Raw genomic sequence first — 27,707 nt, 5'->3', positions numbered from 1 at the left:
TGTCCCAGTCCAGCCCAAATCAGCTTGACCACGTGTGTAGACAGGGAAGCTGTGGCAGTATCCCACTCACTGGTGGATGCACTAGCTGGGACCACAGGCCAGGACTAGGGCCCAGCAGAGTCTGGGGTGAGATCCCAGGTGGCAAGGTTGTGCTCTGGTGGCATCTAAAGGTGTCTGGAGAGGCACAGAGTGGAAGGACAGGGGGAGGATGCTGAGCAAGAGCCATAAGGTTTTGCATGCTAACCCTCCACGTGACAAGTGACAATCCATGTGCAGCTGAAAGAGGAGGCCAGACTCTGGGGGACAGAAGAAGACCCTGGCCCAGGAGGGATGAAAGACATGTCTCTGATCCTCACTGGGCTCCCCTGGCTGCAGGCAGGAAAGCTTATTCTTGTATACAAGCAGGTGGCATGAGAATATTATGTAGTAAATCAGATAAGCTGCAATCTCGTTATGCCAACAGATGAGTGGGTCAGAAAGGTTTGGGTATAGCTGTCAATACAGCACCCTGTAAGGATAATGTCTAATCAAATTAGCTTAAATATTTGCAGCTCCCATACCCACAGCTTCTTGGTTAGGGGGAAAAACATTGTTCCCATGAAGGAGGAGCATGAAGCATCTTAGGAGCCCAAACACCCCCAGCACATACCATCCCTCTTTCTGCTTTCCAGGCAGTGTCTGTACCCACTGCTTTGGACACAGTCCCATAAATGGCCCTAAAATTACTGCTTTTCCTGGGCAGTATGTTTTGCACCACATCAGCCAGATGATTTTACTCTACAAATTTTCAGTAGTTTTCATGCTAGGACTAGGGAGCGACTGTCATATGAGTTTTTGGGAGGGTAGGAATTTTATTCCCAGAAACTCCACCTTGTTTTCCTAGCTACCAGCCAAGCCTTCAGGAGAGCTTAAATATTTGAGTTTTCCAGTTGGAATACTGTTTCAATGGCATCTACCAACATGCAATAAACAAGGGGTCTTATGCCAATTCTGCAATTTGAATTTAAAGCTATTGGAAACAAGTTTGTGCAACCACACGTGTTCACATATTATTATGCTGTGTGACAGCCTAGCACAAGTTTCCTAAAATAGCAGCCTCATCCTCCTCCAAAATCCTCCATTGTCTGCCTAAGGCCATTCAAAGAACATTATCCTATTGCAAGCTTAGGCTATATCCACCTCAGTTACCATTGTTATGCCAGCAATGAATATCCCCGAAGGCCGAGGGAGCACTTATGCCTCTTTGCGTCACGCTTGTAATTCTGAGTACATCAGCCCACCAAAGGGGCTGCTCTGGCTCTGCTGGCTCCATTTGCAAGGCAGATTTAGATTTCCAGCTGCCTTTCCCACATGGTTTCAATTGCACAGCAATTACACGGCCCTGGCTTGCCTCAAGAAATACCGCCTCAGTTTCTCCACTTCTGCAGTCATGAACATCAGTATGTTAGGACCTTCATTCTTCCTCCTTGTTAAGAGGAAATATTCTTGCTAAATTTCAAAACCTTAGTGCAGAAGAAGGAACTGAACTCAAATATTTCATTATTTGGAGCCTGGAGTATCACCGTTGAACACAGCCTTTCTTAAGAATGTTTTGAAACAAAAGCATTTATCTTCAACTGAACATAACCTTTCATACCAAATCAAGTATGAATATCTGTAAGGTTTGGATCCAAAAGAGTGCCAATTTTGATTCAATATGAATAATTCGCGCTTTTGCATATTTTCAGCTCTGAAATCACAGCTAAAAAGTACATACAACAATTTTCATAACTCTTAGTGCACCCACAAAACCTTTCTTTTGGTCAAGAAAACATCACATGTTACCAAGCCCAAAGGACTTTCTGTCCAGATGTAGGACATCCTGAGTACATCCTCTAAGTGCATAGCTCTGTCCTGTGACATCCACTTCATATAATTGCTGGACATTTGATCACTCATATGATTCTTGGACTTTTAAACATTTCTGAGAGCTCCCAGGAGACTTTCTCTTCCACAAATTCCACCTGGTATGAGGAGGATCCAATGGATTGTAAAAACTTCCAGGCAACAGTATGCTGGACTGTAAGAAGAGCTAAACTTCACTTCAGACTTCCTTCAAAGACCTGGTGAGAGTAAATTTAATTCCTTTGGGATACCAGAGTCCAAAATGTGATAGTCCCCTTTAAAGAGGTTTAGTTTGTTTTACTTTATCCTTTTCCCTAGCTGTTACTGTGGGATGAAACAGGCTTGTATTTTACTGTGCGCTGGAATGGCCCAGATTGCAGCTGGAGTTGCAGAGACATTGAAAGGCAGAAGGCAGTCTCCAGCTTTCTTTGTGTTAACCATAAATAAAGTCACTCCAATCACTGGGAGATTTACACAGCTGCAAATGAAGTTTTTACTGGTGTACAACAATGGTTTCCTTACATATAACTGGCCTGACAGGCCATGGGCAGGAAGGCTGGGCCCAGAGAGAAATATGTTTCCCTCCAGTTCTAAGACGTTGTTTGTCTCTATCAGTTCCAGCTGGTTGGTATCATTATGTGTGCATCTCTTCTGACTAGAAATGCTTCCCAGGAAGAAGAATGACACCCTTGTTTCTAGGGGTATCTAAGATAAGGTGGGAGAAATCTCTTCCCACTGCTTTGGAAGACTTTTATCTGCAGGTCTAAAATCTACTGTCCTATATGATTATGGAGAACAGACTGTTCCTTTTTTCTTAGCCATAGCCTTTTATACAGCTGGGGACTGTTTTAAAGAGATGACTCAATAAGAGACATGAGAAACCTCAGTCTTTCCTCAAAGGTCACATTTTCCCACAGTATTCCAGGTGAGACATCTGTTTAGAACAATGTGGCATAATCTGTTATGCAAGAGAAAGTTCATCCTAATGGGTGTACACCTCCTTCTGCCTGGAAGTCTTGACACGTTGTGCAGCCTTCATTAAGCTGAGGTAGTGACTCATCCCCATGAATTCACCAGGTGACTGTTCTCCACGTAAGTAGGACTTCCCATGCCTCCTTGGTGAATTCTAGTCCTCTCCTCCTGAACACATATGTCTGCCATTTAGTTCTAAGATGGTGCTCAAACACATTTACAGACACCTGACCATGGCTTACTCACTGGCTTAATATTTTTACACATATCAGTGGAAATACTGAGATATTCTACATCTGTTGCAGCCTCCACAGAGAATCCTACTCAAAAAATCCTACATTTTATTAGTGAGCTACTAAAACAAACTCTTCAGCTTTCAAAAACATTTGCCACCACCTTCTAACAATCTCGTCTAAGCCCTCAATGTAAGACACAAAATATCTATTGTGTGACTTCCTCATCAGTCAAGAGTTGTGACAGTCATTGCTTTCCTTCTGTCCAGAGACTTCTGACTCTGCCATAGAGGAAACTCCACTCTACGCGGTTTGCTCTTGATTAAGTCACACTGGCTGCTCTTTCTCTCCTCCAGTTAGGTACATAAACAGGTTTATTTCTGTATTTTCTTAGAAGCCAAACTTTAAAAATTATCTGTTGTAGAATTCTTCAGTCCTTTCTTTTTTCTATTCTGCTGAAAGGATCATTACATCTACTTTTTCCCAGACTTTCAAAACCCCAAAAAATCCTCCATTAGCTGTCAGAAAAAGTCATTAAGGGTTTAGAGGTTACTTTACACAGCCCTCTTAAACTTAATTTCTTCAGGACTTTTCTTGCTATTCTTGCTCTTCACTCTTTATTATTATCATAATAAACAGAAAATTTCCATTGCTTTTCATTTTACCTTTTAAATTGCTGTACATTGCTGTACTGTACTGTACATTGTTTTTAATTTAACCTCACGTTTGATCTTGAGTTTTCTGACTTTCTATTTTTACTTGTTCATGGTATTTTTATACACATTTTGAATAATTTCACCACACTTACACATATTCTGCCTGTTTTTCTCTTGTTTAAGATCAACAGGAACACATAATCTACAAAAAAGGCTGTTTTCTCCAGACTGAAATTTTCATTTCATGGTCTCACTCACCTGAACTGTCTTCTACCTTCATTTCTCAGCTAATTCTTGCTGTTGCCTCTACTCAAAGTAAAAGAAAATTGACTCTTGCTCTTTCTGCCCCCTTTTTTACCCAGAAAACTGCTGCAGCATATGACACCTTGCTGAACAAGCTGCAGCCTGAACCACTGCCATCCTTAAATTCCCTAAAATTAAAATTCCCTGCTGCAGCCAAGCCCTGTGCCTGGGACAGTCCTGTTTGTTGCTCACAAAAAGGCTTTGTGCACCCCAGACTGGAGGCCTGGAGCAGCACCCCACCATGCCAGAGCTGAGAAGGACCTAGTTCCTCTGCTAGAACATCATTGTGGAAGGCAGAGTGGCACGCATCACCTCTTCCATGTCTTCTTGAGCAATAATTCTATTTTAATATCCTGACTGAATATTAGCACAACAATTCCTCACAGGCATCCACATTTTGGGCTGGATTGAACCACTCCTGGCAGAAGTGACAGTACTCACAGACACAGGTAACCTGGACCCTTAGACCCTTACTCCTTGAGGAGGTGAGCCTTGCTTATTTTCCAGCAATGTGGTAGATGGGGTTCACCCTTGTTCTCCAGTAATGAAATCTCCTGTGCATTGTTTCATTCCTCTGAAGTGTAATGGCCTCTGAAGCACTTTGCCTCCCAGCATCACACTGACCCAAACCTGCTGTTTTGCAGTGTTGTGGCTTCATTGATGTGATACAACTCCTGTTTCTCACAGCAGTGAGAAACATATTTCTCCCCTTTTCTCCACTGATAGTGATGAGGGAAATAATTCTACCTTCCCGGTTTGTTTGGGTTTTGTTTGGTGCGTGTTTTTGATTTTGTCTGCAGGGCTTCCCACATTTCCTCAGAGTGCATCAATTCAGCAGTTCCAAACAGAAGCTCTCCAGATTCCTTCCTATATGGGTGCCACTAAGAGGCATGTTTTCCTGTCGTGGCTCTTCCTAGCAAGAAACAAAGACCATGGACTTTGCCGGTTCAGTTCAAACCCTGAACTAAAACATCCAGGATTGGTGGTTCCCTTAGAGAACAGCTCTTAGAAGAGCTGCTATAGACCCATGTAGTAGTAGAGAGAGACCTAAAAGAGCAGTTTTACCTCACTATTTTTGTTTTGGCCACCGAGTCCTTTTGCGAATAATGCACTTCTGCTAGTGCTGGGAGCTGGGAGAGCAGAAATAATAAGATGGTCACCTTGTTAGCCAAGGATTAGGCCCAAGCAGTATATATTTAATTAGACTTTAAAGAGCTTATTTCAATGTTAGGAGATGCACTCCTTCCCTGTTGCTGCTGCCTCAATAGAATTGTTTCAGTTCTGTTTATCAAGAGAAAGGAGAGCGTTTTCAGACATTGTGAGTACTCAGTTTTTGTTTGCAGTTAGATTAAGAAGAGGAAAGTTGACCCAAAGCTCTTGTAGAGGTCATCTAATCTCTTTGGTTGAGAAGATCTGTCCTCCTACAGACTCACCTTCAGCATTATAAAGGAATACATCTTCCTGATGACAAGCCCTTCTTTGCAGGGGTACCTCAAACTTGGTTAATCCAGAAGCAGAATCTTCTATTACAAAAATTTAAGAGACTCATGAGAAATTAGAGTGCTGCTTGCACATCTTTGGACTACTACTTACCCACAAGATCCAGGGCATTCACAATGAGCATTAGTGAAGACGATGTGGAGAAGTTTCTTGATGGCAACCCTGCTTTTGCCAAGCAGTATTTTGAGAAGAAACTAAAAGCAGAGTCCTGGGATAACAATGAGAGTGAAATACTGTTTGAATTGATCCAAGACATGCAAGAAAGCATCAACATGGAGAAAGTTGTTTTCAAGACCTTGAGAAGAATCAGGTCCCTTATTCATGCTGACCGCTGCAGTCTCTTCATGTACAGGCAGAGAAATGGCACTCCTGAGCTGGCGACAAGGCTTTTCAACATCCAAGAAGGAAGTACCCTGGAGGAATGCCTGGTCTCCCCAGACTGCGAGATTGTCTATCCACTGGACATAGGCATTGTGGGCCATGTTGCTCAGACCAAGAAAACCATGAACATCAAGGATGTCCGTGAGGTATGTTTTCCACTTATCGATTATCTGGGTAGAGGAGAGGCTCGCTGGGGTCAAGAGGCAGCAGCACACCACAGTGCTTGGTCAAAGCTCCTGCAGCGTAGTAGCTGTCTACTGGAAACAAGTAGCAAGTCTGAAAGTTCCTTTCAATTTCATTTATGGGGTGAGGTGAAACTAAGCACATTGATTACACTAGGTCTTAATGCCTGCGAACAGTGCACTGCCTGTCTAACTAAAAAAAAAAAAACAATAAATCACGTCTAATCTGGCAGAAGAGAGTGAAGTAGTCAGATCTGCACTGAGTGCACATGGAATTTTCCACTCAATTTTATATTCTATGAGTAAATGGCAAAGACATAGATATTCTTTACAGTGAGTTCAAAGAGGTTTTTCCAACACAGAACTTTGAAAATGTTTTCTGTGATAAAGGTTTAGCTAAGGGCATTTAGAGGCATTATTATCAAACAGAGGGGGGACCCCAGAGCATTACAGGTAACCTGTGTGTGGGAGATATTCCTCAGAAGCAGCAAGAGACAGTCTTACTTAAAATCTTACAAAATATTAAAAATCTTACAAAAAAACCCAGCAAAAACTTCAGCTGCAGTATCAGAGCGATTTTAATGTTTTATGTTTATGCCTTCATGGCAGTATTTGCCCCCCATACTTCTGGTTCAATCATGTAAACCTGGATGGTGGGAATAACAATCTGCTTGTTCTAATCATAGGTATAAAACCAAAATCCATGTGACCCAAATATGGATTTGGGATTACTCCATCTATTGTTTGCTAGTTACAAAGAGACCATCTGTTTATTCATTCATTCATTTGTTGCTCAGCGCTGGCATATCCCAGCCCTCCAGCAAAACCTTCCTTGTCTTCCACAGAACATACTGAGACACTGTTTTAGTTCTGCAACCTGGGTTTTTGGGTTTTTTTTCTGGGGGTATTGTTGGTTTTGGGAGAAATATCAGAATATGACTTAAATTTTAAAGTTTTTTGGTTTCTGGTGTTTCTCCATATACACGGGGCGATTTCAGATCTGTAAGCTAAGTGCTGCAGTTCAACTCTAGTGGTTTTAGATATTGCCATAGTACAATTTCTTTAAAGAAAACCCAGGGACTAAATGTTTTGTCTACCTCATTTGGCAGAAAGAGCCAGCAGTGGGGAAGCTGTGGGGAGAAGATTCATTAGGGAGTGATCATTCTTTCTAATGCAAACTTCTGAATATGATCATAGTTGTGCTGCTTTTTCTAACCCAAACAGATCGACTTACAGATGGCAATTTATTCACCTGAGCAGGGACAATATCTTTGGTCAGCAAGACCATCCCTGCACTCCTGGTGATGATAGTATCAATATGACCCCTGTGCAGGTGAAGTGATTAGCCACCTGCTTTCCCTGGATTTTCCTTTCTCTGCTTTTCAAGAGAAACTAAGGGTAGATGCTGCGAGCTGACAACAAGCTTCATGGTAAAAGCAGAAGAAAAATGAGGGTGGGTGAACTTGCCACTGACTGCCCTGGTTTATACCCTGTGGCTCTACCCGCTCTTCAGTGCGAACAAGAAGTCAGAGGAAGGGATGGAGGAGGTCCCATGAAGAATGCCATTGATCTGAGAATAACCCATGGAGAGCCCCCTTGTTCTAAGAGAGTTTGACATATTAAAGGTTATGATTGGCAAGATCTTCACAGAAAGTTAAACACTCACATGTTGCAGTCAAAAGCCACACCTGCTCTTGATATTAGATTTATCACCTGTGCGTGGTCCAATTCTCTGCTAACTCATTTCTTTTCCCCACTAATTTTTAAGCAAAATTTTCTTCAGGCAGCTTACATGAAGGGGCTGTGCTTGGACTTGGTTTCAAGACAAGTTGTGAAAAATGCTAATTTGTAAATTCTCTATTAAACAGTGTGCCCAGTTCAGCCCATTTGTTGATGAGCTCACCAACTACACTACAAAAAACATCCTTGCGACACCCATCTTGAATGGCAAAGACTTGGTTGCTGTCATTGTGGCTATAAATAAGCTGAATGGCCCACACTTCACCAGCTCTGATGAAACAGTAAGTGGTCAATAGCTGAACTCCTGTCAAAGAGCTGCTGCTACTTTTGTTTTTTTAATAGAGATCCCTTTAGGCTAGTGATGCCTGCTTTAGTGAAGCCCCACCGGTGTGAGTTTCCCTAAAGAGCACTCACACTCTCATAGAAGAGGCTTACAATGAGGATGCTTATCTTAGATCTTTCAGGGAAGATACAGTGGGATAAGCCTCATGTCATGGCAGTGCAAAGCAAAGCATTTATCCTGGGAAATTACCTGGACGCTTTAAAAGCAGTGTTATGAAATACCATACACCTGAAGTTGCTACTGCATTCAATGGAATCTCACAATTTGCCTTTTCAGCTTTTTCTGAAGTATCTGAATTTTGCATCTTTGAACTTGAAAATATATCACTTGAGTTATCTTCACAACTGTGAGACTCGAAGAGGCCAGGTAAGAGCGAAAATGCAGATTGGCTATCTCAAAATAAAATCAATACAATCTTCTGATTTAAAGGGTGAATCTGGTCTTCAGAGATTTGTTACTGAAGAGCAGAAAGAAAGATGCCCTCAACTGCTTTCAGATGTTGCTTCTTTCCCAGAGTCCTTCATCATTCCCTCTTTCTTATGTTATTGGCAAAACTGCAGGACCTGATGCAATGGCACCAGTTTCAGCAGGATTGGCCTCTAGATGCTTTGTTGACTTGAGGCTGTGAAGCACTCTTGGATCATTTAATCATTTCAGACAGCAGCACCAAGAGATTTTCTGAAACACTTAATAATGTGATATTTTTCCCCTATATGCTCATTAAAAAGTGCTATTGAATTTCCTCTTAGAGCCAGTAAAATTGTCATATGCATGTTGTATTGGCCTCTATCAGTAGAAAAGAACCTATATTAGGGGTTTAGGATATTCTGGATTGAAATTCAGGCACCATTCTTTTCCATTAGATGGGTTATAGTAGGACTCTCAGATTTATTGGGATGGATGTGGATCCCTGCAACCACTTTGTGCAGCAGGCAATAGTTGTCACTCAAGAGGACATGGAATTGCATCTGCGCTTCGTGGCAGCCACGCTCTGTTCTCCAGTGGGCCTGCCATGGAGAATAAATACCTATGTTAGCAAAATGGACACAGAATGAACGTTTGTTTTGAAGCTTTGGAACAGCACTTATACTTTCTAATTAATTTCTTATGCTTTGCCTAATTTTTTTTGTTCATCAAAAACATGAATGATGGTCCAATGATACAGACACCAGCAATGCTACATAGTTGACTGAAGTGGAACCAGCAAAGGTTTATTCCTGTTGGGAGCTTAGCAGCAGGACTAGTCAGGGTAAGAAAGGGGCTAGAGGACAAAGTGAAGAGCCATAAGGTGGAGGGCCTAATGGATCTAGTGTGGGACTGAACCCAGGAGCCCTTGTTCATGTATCACTGCTGTCTGAGCAGGTCCCACACAAAGGGAGGGAAGCAAGAACGAGATGCAGGACACACTGCTCTAGGTCTGCCAATGGCTCAATTGTCAAACCTCTAATATAGGTCTTAGGGGCTGTGTGAAAGTTATTACAGTTCATTGTGTTAGAATTTAAAGTAATGAAGTACAGAGTGAGCAAATTACATTCTCAAAAGTGGTCTAGAATTTTAATCTTCCAAATCCCAACAGCAAAGACTTGGTGATACTGTGGGTAAAATGGCTTGTGCAAAACCAGGGTAATCTGCTTGTGCTCAGATACTGTGTAAAAGTCTTATTAGAAGACCATACAATACATTTTTACCAACTTCTTTACATCATTCCTTGACTTAGATATTTTTCAGCTATTACTCTCAGTCCTCACCAGGCTTGTGGCTATCAGTACTCATTGCATGCTGTAAAGTGCCAAAAAGCTAGACTGCTGCTCATTTTCATCTAATGGTTTGTATGACAACACCACTGTCCTATTTGAAGGGTGCTGATGCTGAACTCAGACTTCATACAAGTGGCAGAGTTGTTTCAGTTTATGGATTAGAAACAGAGACCAGTGCAGCTCAGAAACATCTACTACTACATACTACTATGCTCAAAAATATCTACTAGTGCCCAGTGAAGAGGTGAGGCACACTTTTTCTGGCTGTGGCCATGTAACAGTACTTCTTGTTCAAAGTACAGGTCCAGTCTGCTTCAGGTGGCAGCTCTCAGTCCTTCAGAAGCACGGCTCCTCATATCTCCTGGGCTCAGAAAGCCAGAGACACACCTTGGATACAGGCACACATACATTAACGAAGCCAAGCAAGAGTGTAGATGATTTTCTTACCATTTCAGAGAAGTATTTGAGTAACATCTGCTTTTACAAGTGAAAAAGCCTAATAGCAACAGCTTTCTTAAAGCTACATCAGTAGACTGTACCAGAAGATGGGGAAACGGATCATAGGCTGATGGACATACAAAAACCAGCTGCTCAAACACTTTGAGAAAGTTTCAAACACCAACCTCTGGAACTTGCAATGCTTTTGGAGTTAACTGGTTTTGGATGCAACATTTTACTGATGGGTATAAAATTCAAGTGGGGTGAGCTTTATGCCTGACACTACTACATTTTTTTGTGCTGTATTGGTAACATTTGACTCCTACATAACACTATGATGGCCTGACTCTTTCTCCCTAGTAATTCCCAGTGTGAACAAGTGGTATAGGTTTCCTGCACTTTTCAGGAACTGTAACCAACATTTGGGAAGCCCATCTCTCTGAGAAAGGCTGTGCTTAGGTTTTGATTTTATCCTGCAGGTGCTGCTGTGGTCAGCTAATAAGGTTTTTGAGGAGCTGACGGACATTGAGAGGCAGTTCCACAAGGCTTTTTATACAGTGAGGGCATACCTGAACTGTGACCGATACTCGGTCGGCCTCCTGGACATGACAAAGCAGAAGGTGAGTGTTCACATGCGTGCTGTGCATCTTTCTGATTGCTGTTACCCACTGAGGGGTGATGCATGCAGGTAAGAGTTACTGAGGTGGTAAAAGTGTGAGCTAACTTTGAGCCACTATTCCTGCTTTGGTTAGCATATTTTTACTGTGCAAAGATTAAGGTTAATGAAATCAGAGGAAAAGGGAAGAGCTTATCACTGGAATGGGACTGTCAGATGCTGGGAAGACAGAGGAGGGGAAGATGAGTCTGACTTTGGCAATCCTGGTCAAAGCCTGCAGACAAACAAAACCTCACAAAGCCTGTGGTTATTGGAAGCATAGTGAGACACACCTGTAGAGCCATCAGCAAACCAACCACCTTCCTCAAGGACTCATTCATGCTGACGATATCCAGGTTTTTAGATGAAATTTGGCTTCATGGAAACAAGCTGACAGAATCAAAGTTACCTCTGATTTGTGCTGCTGGTTTACACCTTTGGCAAACTTTATGTGAAGGTTACCCAGCATCATTGCCAGTCTTTGCCCTCTTTGTCCCGTGGTCAGGCTGACTGTCTTGTTGACAGAGCTCTTGTAGCATATTGCCTTGTGAAGAGGTGTATTAAAGGATCATTAGTGTAAGCTAAAGACACTTTGATCAACATTACAATGTAGCATAAGAAAAAAAAGCAAAAAAAGAATTTCACTTCTTCAGTCTGGCAAGTAATAGGTCAGGCAATAGTCACACTTTGGAAAATGAAGAACACAAAAACATTGTCATAACTGTTTGCTCTGGGTACAGCCAGTGCTCACTGTTCACTGAATGAATCAGTGCTCTGTGTATAGGCAGTGTATGGTAGTAAGCAGCCATATAAATGCACCTGACACTTCCAGATGTGGATATTTGGGTATCATTCTGCTGCCTAGTATTGAATTAGTTTTATTATTTCGTGCCTTGTTTACACAACACCAAAACCAGCAAGGTAGAGCAATGGTTACTTTGTGGCTTGAGACAGAATGAACTTTTCTACTCTAAAAATGCTTTTTTAATTTTTAAACCAGGAATTTTTTGACCTGTGGCCAGTCCTGTTGGGAGAAGTACCTCCCTACTCAGGACCTCGAACCCCGGATGGCAGGGTATGTGAAAACAAGATTTCTTTAACTCTCTCCTCTCTGGATGGATTGCCTCACCACTCATTTTAACACCACTCTTTTTTTTTACTTGCAGGAAATAGTCTTTTACAAGGTCATTGATTATATATTACATGGAAAAGAAGACATTAAAGTCATCCCGTAAGTGCCAAGTCCCTGAATGCTAGGTACTGACACAGGGTGTAGCTAAAAACAAGGTTCCCCACGTTTTAAAGACACCCACGTGGAGAAATGTAAAGGTCTGACAGAGGATCAAGAGTCAGAATGTAAGTTGGTAATTCAACTCTCATTTCTGCAGGATAAACATTGCCTCAAGGGCCCTGGGATCCTAACTTGGAAGGCAGGCTCCAAAATTCACTTCAACCAATGAATCTTTTTAGATGCCCAAGTGAGCTGCCTTGATTGCCTGCAGTTTTCTGCTCTCCTTGCCAGGCAGAGGCATCATTCTCCTCCATGCCTTCCCTGTGTCAGTGGCTGAGCCTCATCCAGGATGCCCTTGTGCTGAGGTTTCCTTGCTTCTCTCCAATCCTTCTATCACTTACCCCATCTTAAGGCTACCTCTGGCCTGTTCTCCCCTCCTGACACATTGGGGCTCCCTCTTTCTAAGAACTGCCCTCTCTTCTTGCCACTGAATTTTTCAGAGGAGCCTTGGGCAGCTTAGGCAAATCTGGCATAAGTGAGGTTTCCCCCAGTTCTGGTAACACTGCTTTACATTAGTCATGTGCTGCAAGAAAGGCCCTCATTTGTTGGGTACAGCAGTGTTCAAAGTTCAGGCTGGCAGACATCCTTAGCCAGGAATCTCCTTTTATCTTTCTCTGCGTTGAAGGTCTGAAACATGGCCTTCACTCCCAGGAGTGACTCTTTACAAAGTCACTACAAACTGATATTTTATCAGTTAATTTTTTTAAATACTTGAAAGGAAAGTATTTACTTAGGTGGAAATTTCTTTGCTTGTGCATATGGATCCTTTGAAAGTAACAGGACCATTTATGGACTGGGGGTTCCAGGTCTAAACCTGGATTATACAATCAGCTGAACACACTTCATCTCCATGATCTTTTTTCAGTAAACATATACCTTTAATTTCCTTTATCCATCTTTTTTTTGTTAGAAATCCTACCCCGGATCACTGGGCACTAGTTACTGGACTGCCAGCCTATGTAGCTGAAAGTGGATTTGTAAGTACTTAACCTAGGATTCCTCAAGTCTGTCTGAGATGAAAAATACTTGTGCTGCCTTCTCAGCAATTCAGTCCTTTGTTTTGGCAGTTAAACTTCTCGTTGCCCATAATGTAATCCTTTTTCTTCTGTATGATCCCCTAGATTTGCAACATTATGAATGCTGCTGCAGATGAGATGTTTAACTTTCAGGTATTGTGAAAATTTCTAATTCTATCAAGGATTCAACTTTATTTCTTTGCAGAAATGTAATGTCAAGTCAATATTAGGCATATAAATACTTATTTTGCCTGTAGTCTGAATGTAACACTGGAGTGCTCATGTATTTAGAAAAAATATTAAGTACATGATGTCTTTCTGCTTGCTGTTGCTTCAAGGAAGGTCCTCTAGATGAATCAGGATGGACTATCAAAAATGTTCTCTCCATGCCAATAGTGAATAAAAGGGAAGAAATTGTTGGTGTTGTCACATTCTATAACAGAAAAGATGGGAAACCATTTGATGAGCAGGATGAAACCCTCATGGAGGTATAGTTTCTTGCTGGAAGAAATTCATATAGTTGAAGAGATCACTATTTTTCTGTGTACACTTGCAAAGCATCCCAAGTGCTTTGCATTTAAGTGGGTATCTTCATTGATTAGAGTGGTGCTAAACATCAGAGGTGTTATAGAGCTTGAAAATGTTTGAATTTTGAAAGCAACTGTTTGAAATACTAGGGGAGTTTGGTATGGGAAACCCAGCTATGTTCTTGTGATGCTTTTTCAGTGTCCTTGGGTTGTACACCTAGCCATGAGCAGCTACTGTGTGCCAACGCTGCCATTCTGACCTGTGTTCACATACCTGACAGCTGGCTCTCACTGGCTGGGCAAGTCCCTTGAAAAATTAAACAGAAATTGTCTGTGTAGCTAGGATAAATAAAAAGGGAGGCCAGCTATTATATCTATCAAGCTGTGATTTAAGACCTTGCTCCTTATAGGAAATGCTCCTATACTAGTTTCCATGAAATGTAAGTATTCAGCTCTTGTCACCTGCTGTCAATCAGGACATTTCCTGAAATAGATTTTTCTTATCAAACAAAAAGGTCACAGGGAAAAAAAAATCCATTTGAATTGGCCACTGGAGAGCAAATGAGTTGAAAGCAAGCACAGGATGTGAGTAAATACATGTGAAAGGTGATGAGACCACCTTGCTCTCCTTTGATGTGAGAGCTCCTGACCTGTTGTGACCATTGTGACAGAAGGTCACATTGTGGCCTTTCCACAGGCATGGAGACACCTGCAGCAACACAGAAATAGTCTTTTGTACCCTGAACTGGATAGAGGGTCCTTCAGCCTCCACAGCGTGGATGGTCTCAAGGCCTGGGCAGATTCAACAGGAGGGGAGCTGCTTTGCTGAGGAGCAAGTCACAGTTGGGAGCAAAGCTGTGGCTGCTCATTGCTAGAATTTTGGCCAAAGTTGAGTTTGTCTTTCTTTAAAAATGTATCATCCACTGTCATATTTCTGTGTCTTTGAGGAACACATGTCATGGCTATCTCACTGTTTCCTTCTCTTCCCCTTAACAAGTCCTTGACACAGTTCCTGGGTTGGTCTGTACTCAACACAGACACATATGATAAGATGAACAAGTTGGAGAACCGTAAGGACATTGCTCAGGACATGGTGCTCTACCACGTGAAATGTGACAAGGATGAAATCCAGGAAATTCTGGTAATGCCTCACAACGTGAAGCTCACACCCAGGTGTACTGGCCTGGCCCATGACTCATGGCAGGGTCTGAGACACAGGTCTTCCACTTCACAGAGATGCTTCCAGCCACCATGGCATGGTGGCAGCACCTGAGCCCTAGTAACTGCACAGGGGCAGAACGAGTCTTTCTTTTGGTTCAGTGGTCTGCCCTCCACTGTGGCACACTGCGCCACTAAGCTCTTTCTAACTTCCTCAGCAAAGCCAGCCTTGGAGGTGCTACTCAGGGCAAGGCTGTAGGAGTGGAACAGAAATTGATTTATTGCTCAAAACCCGGTTAGTGCTGAGGAGGTGAAGTTAGAGGACCCAGAGGTGACCTTGGCTCTAGGGGGACATTTGCAAGTGAGGGAAACAAAATAAAATCAAAGAGAGGGAGAACACTACCAGGAGAAATTCGTTGAAAGATAAGAAATTGAAGTAAGGTCCAGGAAAGAAGCACAATTTGCATATGAGAGCTGCCCTAGATTGCCCCAAAGCTGCCCCTTGCAAAGTCCAGTGGGGTTCAGTTGTCTCCTTAACACACCCGTGCTTTTTACAGCCAACACGAGAAAAACTGGGGAAGGAGCCAAGTGAGTGTGACGAAGAGGAGCTGGCAAGCATTCTGGTAAGAGCAATGTACTGCTGGAAAGAACAGCCCTGGCAAGCAAATATTGCCTGCATAGATGTAGGGAAGAGTTCCCAGTGTTGGCATGCTGTTACCTGGTGAAGGGTGAAGGCAAAGCATACCCTGCCCTCCTTTGCTGCGTGATTTTGAGATTATCATTAGTATGCGTCAGCAAGTGCCTTCTGCAGCTCCTGGGGAGTCCCTCCTCTCTGCCTCTTTATCTTAAGGGGTTCAAAGTCCATCTGGAAACACGTCAGCCACACTGGCTTGTCATGGATTTTATTTTTCAAAGTAACTAAGGAGGGCTGTAACTCTTACCCCATTTTGAATCTTCAAATTATATCAAATCAAATGTTTAACAGGAAACAAACAATATTTCCTGCACGAAACTGCCCTCCCTCCTCCTCCACTAATGGGCTTATTATGAAAAGCTTCATTTTAGTCTATTTATGTGCTATATACTAAAAAGAAAAGCAGCATCAGACTGATAAGTTTTTATTTAGCAAAACTTAGGAATGATGGAAGCAGCACAGCAATAAACCAGCCCACCTGTCTTACAGAAAGAAGAACTCCCGGGACCCACTAAGTTTGAAATCTATGAGTTCAGGTTCTCTGATTTTGACTGCACTGAGCTGGAGCTGGTGAAGTGTGGCATTCAGATGTACTACGAGCTTGGCGTGGTGAAAAAGTTCCAGATCCCACAGGAGGTATGAGCTGGCAAAAGCTAGTACCTCCTGCCTTGGATGTAGGGCAGGCTCACCCATGCTGCGGCCGGCACTGAGGTCCCAGCACGGCTCACACAGCAGCCACAGGACTGGGTTCACGGGGGCTTGCGGGGAGGGGGTGGCGGGTCCTGAGCCCCCTCACCCTGCTGAGGGCAGGGAACAGTCTCTCCTGTGGGACTGGAGCATAAAGTTAGCCTCTTCTGCTCTCCTCGGCTCCTCGCTGCCTGCCACAGGCTGGGCTCGCTGTGAGGTCTCCAGGGGTGAGCGGTGGACTCTGCAGAAGGTTGTTCGCACATTCTGTACCCAATGCCACTCACAGCCGCCGTGCTAAAACAGTTCCCAGCAGCGACATGCGGAGTGCCTACCTGTGTGCCTTTTCCCTTGGCTAGAGTAGGCACCCTGCAGCTTCAGCCACGATATGCTGAAAGCCACTCTGGCAAGCCCTTTGGTTTTTCATCTCCATGCAAGCATGGACGTGCCTTCTTTTGGCGCAGTTGGCACCAACCTGTCGACAGGAAAGGTGTGACCCTATGGGAAGAAGGGTCCCATAAGCCCTGACTTGCCAACTCACGACTTCTGCAGTCCAAAACCCGGTAGGAATTGTGAACCCGGCATTTCAGCCGCCCTGCTGCTCCCGAAGGCATTTCTCCGCACATCATGTGAGGTCCATTTCCATCTAGTGGGATCTGGGGGTAACTGCAGGAAGAATTTTCTCACCCTGGAATGCAGGCAGGGTGGCAATCGGGAGAGAAGTGAAGGGGAATTACCTCTGTGCTTCTTACACGCAGAATGTCAGTGTCAAAAATATTCCAAAAATCTACTCCGGAACAGCTAAGGCCTGGAAGATGTGTGAAAAGCGGTGATCCTTATAGCTGAGATTTTAAGAAATGAATTTGCTCTTTAATGAGAAAACCTGCATAGCTGCAAGAGGGAGTACACATGGAAAAGTAGACTGCAGAGAGAAAAAAACAATTTTCTGTTTAATGCCCTATATTGTAATTCTTTAGGTGATGTAAATATCTTTCATCTCTACAGCTATGGATCCATATCTCTTGAAGGGAGTGATCAGTATTAATCAATCACAAGACAAAGGGAAAAATCTCATAAGAGACAATCTAGAGAAACAGAAAAATGCAATAAATTCACAAACAGTAATATGAAATAGTTTTTCCTTTGGGCAGTACTGATTCTTGTTTATTCCAGAGGCATATCTGGGATTTTATTTTTCTTCCAAAAAAACCCAAAAAACAAAAAAACCCCAAAAAACCCCAAAAAACCCCAAAAAAACCCAAAAAGAAAAAAGAGGGAGAAAAACCAGCTAAATTTTATTGTCCACTTTTGCTCTCCACTAGGCTTTACTCCATCAGCATTGATAGACTCTATCAATATCTGGTGATACTACAACTTCTGATCCCTTTCTGGGCCCACCTCTGTAGAGCTGGTTTGAAGCTCCCCCATGATTTCTGTACATGACCCTTATTGGAAGATGAGCAGGCAGCAGCTTCATCAGCCACATTAACATCCTCTTCCCCACTGGCAGGTTCTGGTAAGGTTTGTGTACTCTGTCAGCAAAGGCTACCGGAAGATAACTTACCACAACTGGCGGCACGGCTTCAACGTTGCACAGACCATGTTCACGCTCCTGATGGTAAGGTAACACCACCCTGGTGAATTCCACAGCACACCTTTTTTACAGCAGGTCTTCTGTCACACCTGAGAAATACGCAGGGCTCCCTTCCAACCATGGTGTAGGAACAAGGTTTGTCACTCCTCTAGCAGCACAGGTCCTGCTAAGCAAGGTCTCAGTTTGCCTGAAGTGACAGTGACTGCATCACATGTGAAGGAAGCTTTGGTCAATACTGGCCAATGAATGGAGAGCTCTAATTCTCATAGATACAGATGTGTATGGTGTATGTGAATAGCTTTCAGATTAGATCCTTCTGCAGAGTAGATGAGAGAGGCTACAGGACTTCCACTCTTCAAGTAGATTCTGACAGTAAGAGCCAGACTGAAGTCAGCTGGCTGGGATGAAAGCAAACTCTTGCTTTCCATTTCCATCCAGAACAGACACAGGTGGAGGTCTAATTGCTAGTGTGAGCATGGCATGTGTAATTTCTCACAGGTTCTCAGGGCAACAGGTGCCTCAGCTAGGACAGCAGGTGTCAGACTGCTGCTCCACACGAGGGATTGACCAGCCAGGAACCAATTAAGATGGTTCCACACATCTGTCACACATCTGTCCACACACCTGGCAGCAGATGCCTACCACCCCTGGACAATCCTTCAGGTGATTCTGCTTGACAACCACATTACCCAGAAAGGTGCAGAGCCTTTTCATGGAGTACTTTATGTCCATTGACTGGGAGGGGTGCTTATGACAGCCTGGGTGAATCCTAGGGCCAAGGCTTCTATAGCAGTGGGCAGCCAACCCTGCACGTGTGCATCAAACACATAAACACTACAGATGGGCCTGCCTGGCTCTGAAATATTTTATTACCAGCTGATTCCCTGTTTTAACCTAAGTCAACTGTGTACTGTGTTTCAGTTCACAAATATTTTCAGTTCTTCTGGCCTGTCCCAGGGCATCCCCAGCGCAGAGCAGTCACCATTCAGTACCTTTTCCTGTCAGAAATGTTAACATATGGATATAAATTCTCTTCCATCCAGACTGGCAAACTGAAGCGTTACTACACTGACCTTGAAGCCCTTGCAATGGTAACTGCTGCTCTGTGCCATGATATTGACCATAGGGGAACCAACAATCTCTACCAAATGAAGTAAGCATTTTCTTACCACTTCAAATTATTTTCTGTTGCTTCTGCTTGGAGTGGAATCAGGCTGGAATCACACCAAACTCCAGTACAGCTCTGTTTAATACACAAGGGTGTCAACCTTCTTTTACAAGTTACCACGCTTTTCAGCTTGCTGCAGTGTTTGAGCTTATGCTTTGGCCAGCGGGGAAAATTTGCAGTGCTCTCTGGGTCTTTCTTTACCTCCTAGAAAACCTCCCTTGGTTAAAGCAGAACTCTACATCACCATTACAGTGTAGAACAGGTGCAGAGCAGGCGCTCAGTGTCCTGAGCATTACAGGAGACTTAGGATGCCAACAGAAGCATTCTGGACATAAGGTGACAAATTTTTTTCTGTATCTATGGAGGAAGCACCATGCTTGGCATTTCTCTCACTACCTACAGAAACAAAACACCTACTGAGAAACAAAGAATATTGCTCTCAGTAGGTAGTCATTAGCTACAGATAAACAATTGCATAATTTCATTACCTAGTCAAGGCTCTGTTGCTCACTTCAAGTAGTCAGACCACAGCTCTTCTGCAATGCTTGCTGGCTATATTGCCTTATATTTCCTGAAGCTTTGGAAAAATGTTAAGTGAAGCTGGTTTGTGTTTTTGACACCTTTTCAGCAAGGTGTCCAACAATTGCAGGTGTCCTTGCTGTTCAAGAGGTGTCCAAGGATTGCAGGTGTCCTTGCTTTTCGAAGGTGTCCAAGGATTGCAGGTTTTTCTGTTCCTATTATCAGATATAAACATGTAGTTATTCAGGAATTAAACAAATTTACTAAGCTGAGTAATTATATTCCAGTCATAAACAAATTTGGAGTGAAGTCTGTAGTTGGAAGATTTACACAGTGTCCAAAGAGTTATAAGCAATGTCATTACAGTTTTCTATCAGACTGAAGTCATTACCTATTAAAAAGTTCTACTCATAAGCCTTTTAAAAAGAATTGAACTTAATGTGTATGACAGAAATTAAATACTAAATTAGACACTTTTCATTTCTAAGTGCTGCACTAATGTCTTCAATTTTTCCTTTATACAAACAGATCTCAAAATCCTTTAGCTAAACTTCATGGATCCTCTATTTTAGAGAGACATCACTTGGAATTCGGAAAATTCTTGCTCTCTGAGGAGGTTGGTAATGAACTGTAGTGTAAGGACATGAATAATTTCCTTTTAGGGAAGTTTTTCAGTACAACAGAATTGTCAGCACAAGGCTTTTCTCTGGCTTGGATGCCAAGAAACTGCAGCTGCCTCATTTCCAAAGGGCTCTATGCTCACGCAGGACCAAAGCACACAGACTTCCTAAGTGCATGTCTTGGTTTCTTCAGAAGCCTCATGATTATCCATATCCATACGAATGTGTTAAATGCAGGGCTGTTCTCCTGTACCCCCTCTGACAGGGCCAAGGCTGACACATTCCCACAGCCAACTCTTAATTCCTGGCAAATTTGCGGTGGAGCCAGGGGACAGGGTTTGTTTAGACACTGTAACAACCTTCCCCCGTTCATTAAAGGAGAAATGGCACAACACGTGGTGAACCGGCCCACGCCCCTCCCACCCGACAGGAGCAACATGAACCATGGAAAGAAAAGCGAAGCTATTTGGGAAAGGGAGGTGGCCCAGAGGTCATAACATAGACATAGAGCTTGGATTTTTCAATGCCCTTTTCCTTTCAGTCACTGAATATATGTCAGAACCTCAACCGCAGACAGCACGAGCATGTGATTCACCTGATGGAAATTGCCATTATAGCAACAGACCTGGCACTCTACTTCAAGTAAGTTGGTCATGTACACCGTGTGTGAAAGGCAGAAAGCAGCTGGCACTGTACAAAGGCCAAATGTGATGCTTTGCTCTGGAAGCTCCCCACCCATGCAGCAGCTCTCATCACAGATGCTGGCTCTAGGAGGCTGCCTTTAATACTGACCTCAGACCTGGTGAGAGAACTCAAATCATTCTAAAGTATTTTTCACTTCTACTCAATTAAATCACATATATGACTTTTTAATCCTCTATTGCCAACAAGGCAGGGATATGTGATTCCCCTATGGGAAGAAATGTCAGGATTTTTTTGTTTGTTTGTTTTTACCTAGCATTGCAGCTCTGAAAATACCCGTAAATGGCAAATGGACTTGCCAGGACTATACTGACTTCTCTGTGAGAGCAGAATGAGACAAGTAACAAGTAGCTCATTGTAGGTGAATGTCCAGCTCATAGTCTATTTTACACCCAAGGGCCAAAAAATCAAAATCTCAGAGCAGTGCCTGCTAATTTTCTGGGTCACAAGGCTGAAACTCAATGACATATAACCTCCTAATGAGCAAGGAGCTTTCAAAATGTGCTTTCAAAATGCTGTGTCAAGCCCAGAGACTGCTTCTGTGTTTTGCACTGCAGTATAATTACACACAGTTTAAACAGTCCAAAAAAAGGAATTTGAGGGAGGTTGGAATCCCCAGAACACTTTCTCTGGAGATACAATATCTATATGGCACTATCTATCTATATACCACCACTGTCTCACCAGTTGAAAACAAGCTGGTCCTTGCCCTCCTTCATCCATGAACCACAAGCAAAGACTTGGCTAAACTAAGACACAGGATTATTGATGATAGAACACATGCACAAGTCACTTTGTGATATGGCCTAACTCTTTTCTCTGCTAATATGGAAACCTCAGATTTCTCCAGCTCTCCTGCCCCTCCAGACAAGGGTGTATGGTGTATAAACCATTCATCAGAATTACCTGTATATATTTTGATGATTTAATCAAGGTTAGCAGTTCCAGACTAAGTATATAAAGCCAGGTAGCTTTAAAAATACTCCAGCTAGCTCTAGGTTTCTGCAGTTTGCTTAACATTTAAAGAAAAAGACTTCTTGTAGTGCCAACAAAGGTGGAACCATTTCTCACTGACATAACTTGCAGTATCTTGTACCTCCAAGGACCTGATCATATCTCACCACTATACTAATTTCTAAGGCTTTTGCAATAGTCAAGGGAGTAGATGATGGTGCTTGGTTTTGTGTCAGTACAGCAACTGCTGGGAACACTTCTGGCAGAGTTACCAATACCAGAAGGAGCCACCTGTTTTGGCATGTTTGTTTCCTTGTTTCATATATTTTTTCTTTTTTTAATTTTTTTTTTTAACCTTCCACCCTGCCCCCCTCTCCCCACCCCCCCCCCCAAAAAAAAAAAAAAAAAAAAAGAAAGAGAACAATGTTTCAAAAGATCGTTGATGAGTCTAAGACATACGACAGCGTGACTGCCTGGACTGAGTATCTGTCTCTGGAGACAACAAAGAAGGAGGTTGTCATGTGAGTAATTGGCTCTGGGGAAAGGTTAGTGATGTGGACACCTGGTGAGAGCTCCAGGATATGCTTTGTTCAGCCCAGTAAAGCAGCAAACATCTTAATGTCTTAGTACCAGAACCAAGTAGTTCTCCATAATAATTCCATTTTAATCAAGAGAGCAGCCTATGATGAGTGTCCCAGTCAGAACCAAGGCTGTTACAGCAACACATCTATCAATTCAGAAGGGGACAGGGGATACCTTATAGAGTACTGGGGTATGAGGGTCCTGAGCCTGAAAAAATAGGGAATAAATTATCTTCTTTCCTTCTTTCCTGTTTTTAGGGCCATGATGATGACTGCCTGTGACTTGTCAGCTATCACAAAGCCTTGGGAAGTCCAGAGTAAGGTCAGGTGCTTGACATCCTGGTGGATTTCTATAGCTTATACCTCAAAGTAATGCAATTTCTAAGCTGCCTAGAAGCTAAATCAAAGTCTCCTACCAAAATTACCAAAAGGAATAGCTGTGGTTTTAATGTGTTAACCAATCTTTCAGCTTGTGGTTTTGTGTTCTGTACAAAATTCATGTTTACAAAAAAAACCAAAAAACAACAAAAACCAAAACAAACCTTCCAGTTACATAGATTTTTGGGTCACAGTGAGGTTTTTTTACATGTTACATATGCACTGGCTTTATTTTAGAATTACCTACCTGCAGTTTGCTCAGCTGTTTGATTTCCTTTAGGAGTTCATTCCTGAACTGTACTTGAGCAATTGCTAAATAATAAACACTGAAATTAAAAGGAGGGTAAAAGAAATAAAACCTACCTTCCTGTTCAGCACGAAGAAAGATCAGCAGAAAAAAAAAATAAATAATTAATTTTAAGCAGTAGGCAAATCCTCAAGGGGAGTGCATTGGAAATGTTTCTCATTAGATGATCAGTGACCCAGTGAGATCCAGTGCAATGCGACTTTTGAGCTGTCACTAGGCAGGTGCAAGCCTATTGCCACAGCTGCCCTTCCTGGGCAGAAAGAGTGAGGCTATGACTGGACAAGAAGAAACAGAGGGATAAGAAGTGAGATTTGCTTCAGAATGGAGACATGAAGAGCATCAAGTTATGGGGCTGAAGTTGATGCTAACTTTTTTTCCCTCTGTGTCAATGTAGGTAGCTCTACTGGTAGCAGCTGAGTTCTGGGAGCAAGGAGATTTGGAAATAAGCGTCCTTCAGCAACAGCCCATTGTAAGTACCATGCAAGAACTGGCGGTTCAGCTCAGAGAAGAAGTCTCAGCAGAGACTTAATACAAGCAGTGCTGCTCTGAGTGCTCTTTGTCTGCCTGAAATCACAGTGCTGGCTGAAATCCTTCAGAAAAGTGTATTCTGAGATAGTGAAGAATATCTCTGACAGTGAAAAGTGCCTCTTGTTCAGCTGTCTATATAATTAGATGGGTACAGTGGCTGTGAACCCTCAAGGGATGATTCCCTCTGGAGATTTTGTGCAGGTCCCTTACAGAAAAATGAAAAAATAGCTAGATAAGTCACAAAAGAAAGGAGAGATTCTAGAAAAGAAAAAAACTGCAAACACAGATTTCATAGAGTCAAGGAATTATTAGTAAATGGAAGGGCATTTCTAACATTTCTTTTACTACATGAATTTGACATTGAAAGAGCCAGAAGTCATTCCTTAAAGTGGCCTCCACCTCTGTGCTTTGGGGATTTTTAAAGTAGGCTTTCACGCACTCCCTCTACCCACAGTGGCATCACAAATTATATAGTAATTAACAAGATCTTGTAAGAATATAATTTCTTGTTCAGTCATGTTTTAGACAATGCAAAACCTCTTCAACACTTCACCACATGAACATTTTCTGTTATCTGTTTGAGAGGCACAGGGGAAAAACCTGTTCTCCTCCCCATCCACAGACACTTCAAATGCTGCCTAAAATTTCTGCTAAAATAGCAATGGAAATCTGCCCGCTTCACTCCTCTGCAGCTAAGGAAGAGGACTGTGAGGGAGAGTCTTTAGGACTGCAAACAGATCTGCCAGACTGACTCAACAAGGCAATTCTGGGGACAAAACAGAGGTGTGTTTTTCAATTAAATGTTCTCATAAATCATGGTGAATTTGTGTCCTCCCACAGCCCATGATGGACCGAAGGAAAGCTGCTGAGCTTCCAAAGCTTCAAGTGGGTTTCATTGACTTTGTGTGCACATTTGTCTATAAGGTAAGCAAAGTGCACCCTTACACACCCCACCCTTATCAACAGGGGTTCAAATCCCAGCTCACTGTGTCCTGGTGCAGCAGTACCATTCCTGGGAAGAAGGACAGGTAGACAGATGAAAATCTGCCCTTTTCTGGAACACTGAAACATGGTGCCTCTTTCTGCCATTGATGCTTTCTGCGAAGCATCAGCTTTGGATGTGAGGTGTCAGGCTTTATCCCAGGGTATGATGGACAAGCATTTCCTCTGTACTGCATTGTACTGAGAGGTGTGTTTTGATTAGGAATTCTCCCGTTTCCATGAGGAAATACAGCCTATGCTTGATGGGCTGCTGAACAACAGAAATGAGTGGAAGACCCGTGCTGATGAGTATGATGCAAAAATGAAAGCTCTAGAGGAAGAAAAGAAAAAAGAGGAAGAGAGAATGGCTGCAAAGAGAGGTCAGAAAAAGTAATTAGCTTTTCATTCCTTACTCAAAAACATGCTTATGAATACTCTCACAGATTGCAGTGAGCTTTGCCGACACAGCAGAGTAAGATGGCCAGAAAAAATTTCATACATTTGGCTCCACTAGCAAGGCTGAAAATACCTTGCCTTCAAAACTGACACTGTGACAGGCTGTCAAAAAGGCCACCAGCTTACAAACCCAAGCACTGTTATCTGAGAAACCAGTGGGAATACATTCAGCATGAATTTCCATGCAGCTGGAGACAGCACAATGTCATGTGCTGTCCCTGGGAAACAGCAGGTTAACATCCATTTTGCTGATCTGCTGTCCCACAGGTCATGAAGCAGAAGCCAAGAAAAGTTAAAACTAAGCCCTAAAGTCCTAGGAGAATATTTAAAAAATAACCTCCCATTTCTAGCCCAGATTAGGTTCTACCTAGAAGCAAGCAGTAGTAGCAGTACCCAGTAGCAATTTATTTTGGTTGAACATGGTTTTCTTCTTCTGTGGGCCCAGGCTGTGTAGTACTGAAAACCATCAGCAGTAGTGGGTACTGGTTGAAAGTTTTTCTGATAGCCTGAGGATTTCTTTGACTCTCAAAAAGGCAGAAACATGAGGTTCTCCAGGCCTCTCCCAAATGTCTGATCAAATATCTGCCAAAACTGGGTGCCTTCACTCCACAGAGATTGTATCTGAGCTCTTTTGTTCCAAACTGGATTTCAGCAGCCAATGGTGTAGACATTGCTCAAATGACACAGCTTAGAAACTATTAGACTGTCTAGATGTTTAATCTCAGTTTAATTCACAGTAGTTAACTTAAAATATCAAAAGTAAATGTTTTAACTCTGATTTAGAAAATCTCTGAAGAATTGTTTCCTGAATAAGTAATTGATATTCAAGCAAGGATATCTACAATACTCTTTCCAAACAGCCTTACATGTACAATTATTTTGCACAGCAGACAGCTGTAGATAGGGTGCTATAGGTATGACCTATGCTGATCATTGAATGACATAAAAGTTTTTAAAAACTCCTGCAATGACTAAGAAGGAAATTTAAGACTGTGCCTCTAATTCTGTGTTTCTTTTTATATGGCAGGTGAAATAACCTGTAATGGAGGAACAGCTCCAGCTTCCAAAACCTGTAGCATACTTTAGACCTATTCCCACTGCAATATATGCCACCCAAAATGAGAATGCCCATAATTAAAAAAAAAAACCAAAACAAAACCAAAACCCAAACCAAACCAAAACCAACAAACAAAAATGGCATACAAATACATTCCTGATTGGACTATTCTGATAATTTATTAGGCTTGTCATCAGCCAGGGAAGGACTAGATCTTGTTTGCCTTAATTGTATCTCTTCCTGATGGTAGGGAGCTAGTTCTGGCCTGTCTCCTGTTCCTCCATTTAATGCACCTGATGTCAGATGGCATATGACAAGTCAGAACAACATTTGGCCCAATAAATCAGGTTGCAAGATTATGGAAAAGCATTTTTCCTGCACTGAAACGCTTCTTATCCCAAAGCTGATGGGGATAGTCCTGCTCCATGCAACCTCATGAGACTGACAGAGAATGCAATCATAGCCTGCACAGTGAGAAAAATGGAGAAGAGATAAAGTTACCATATCTAAGTCTGTATCTGCCAGGATATCAGAAGGAAACCTGAGGGTTAGGATAAAGCATGAAAACTGACCGTAGTAAACTTCTGAACTGCTCTAAAATGTTATGATTCCACGTAAATCCAAGAAACACTCTGACAAATAATAGATCTGCATTCACTTCAAGAATCTGGGTAGGTTGCTATTCCAAAGCATGGAGTCATTAATGCAACACACAGTAGCTGCCTTCTCTGGGAGCAGGATGCACTCTGTGTGGTAATTGAAGATTCATTCCTTCATGTGTCATTTTGACATGACAGTGTTATCATTACCCATTACATTTCCTCTTACAATTAACCAAGTAACCTGAGTAGTGACATCTCATAAAATTGTTCTGTTTTGCCTCATAATGCCAGTTAAGACAATTGATGAGAACCAACTGTCCTTCCTTTCCTCTGTGTGTTCTGAGATGTCTGGTTTTTAGATTATACTCCAGACTTGTGGCTCTTATTTCAGATGAAAGTTACTTTTCATGTTTATTCATGCAAAAATAGAACACTCAATTACTCAATTTTGTAGTAGTAGAGACACCCTAATGTCCTGCTTTCCTCCCCTCCCCCTCTTTCTTTCTAAAAATTGTTTGGAGATCTGTTTTGCTGGGGATTTTCTTCTTCTATTACTCCTGCTACCTTCAGGGTTTTACCCTTCAGTGTATTGTTTTGCATTAAAAATACTGCAAGTAAAAAGAAAACTAGAGCTGTGATGGTACCTGGTGATCATTTACCTGTCTCGGCGTAGTAAGCAAGATGTAATTCTCAATCACTATGGAGCAATTCTGTGAGAGGCAATTTGTCTCTCAGGAAAATACAGGAACTTGTCCGCTTGCATGAAAGTTAATACACAGCGGATAGAGACTCCATGTGGTATATCTTGATTTCAATATGAATCTCGGAATGTTAAGGGTTGGAAGG

At 42.4% G+C, this 27,707-nt stretch overlaps 1 protein-coding gene across 3 annotated transcripts; it reads left to right on the top strand.

Annotated features, from left to right (window-relative positions):
• The first annotated feature begins 777 nt into the window (after positions 1-777).
• PDE6B (phosphodiesterase 6B) lies at positions 778-27,487 on the top strand. 3 transcript variants are annotated; one of them, XR_015280497.1, is made up of 22 exons: positions 778-6,075; positions 7,980-8,132; positions 8,471-8,560; positions 10,869-11,009; positions 12,045-12,119; positions 12,211-12,275; positions 13,246-13,312; positions 13,457-13,504; positions 13,690-13,839; positions 14,876-15,019; positions 15,594-15,659; positions 16,220-16,366; positions 17,925-18,032; positions 19,052-19,161; positions 20,224-20,311; positions 20,857-20,957; positions 22,385-22,492; positions 22,811-22,879; positions 23,636-23,706; positions 24,606-24,689; positions 24,970-25,126; positions 26,230-27,487. XR_015280497.1 is itself a non-coding variant. In XM_023943765.2 (22 exons), the coding sequence occupies exons 1-22, from the start codon at positions 5,665-5,667 to the stop codon at positions 26,286-26,288; spliced, it is 2,511 nt and encodes an 836-aa protein (XP_023799533.1). In that variant the 5' UTR covers positions 778-5,664; the 3' UTR covers positions 26,289-26,386. The 3 variants fall into 3 exon arrangements, 2 of the variants coding, with proteins under 2 accessions (XP_023799533.1, XP_023799534.1); XM_023943765.2 differs by having other exon boundaries at positions 22,811-22,874; positions 23,632-23,706; positions 26,230-26,386; XM_023943766.2 differs by lacking the exon at positions 22,385-22,492 and having other exon boundaries at positions 22,811-22,874; positions 23,632-23,706; positions 26,230-26,386.
• Positions 27,488-27,707: the final 220 nt, after the last annotated feature.

This window comes from Cyanistes caeruleus, chromosome Z (assembly GCF_971803275.1).
Source record: "Cyanistes caeruleus chromosome Z, bCyaCae1.hap1.1, whole genome shotgun sequence".
Taxonomy (NCBI): Eukaryota; Metazoa; Chordata; class Aves; order Passeriformes; family Paridae; genus Cyanistes; species Cyanistes caeruleus.
This window is presented reverse-complemented; position numbering and strand designations above follow the sequence as displayed.

Excerpts from the sequence above, each read along its gene's own strand:
- PDE6B (XM_023943765.2), top strand. The coding sequence starts at position 5,665 with ATGAGCATTAGTGAAGACGATGTGGAGAAGTTTCTTGATGGCAACCCT. Across the intron at positions 8,561-10,868 it reads GTGAGACTCGAAGAGGCCAG|GTGCTGCTGTGGTCAGCTAA; the intron begins GTAAGAGCGAAA and ends TTTATCCTGCAG. Across the intron at positions 22,493-22,810 it reads ACAAAGAAGGAGGTTGTCAT|GGCCATGATGATGACTGCCT; the intron begins GTGAGTAATTGG and ends TCCTGTTTTTAG.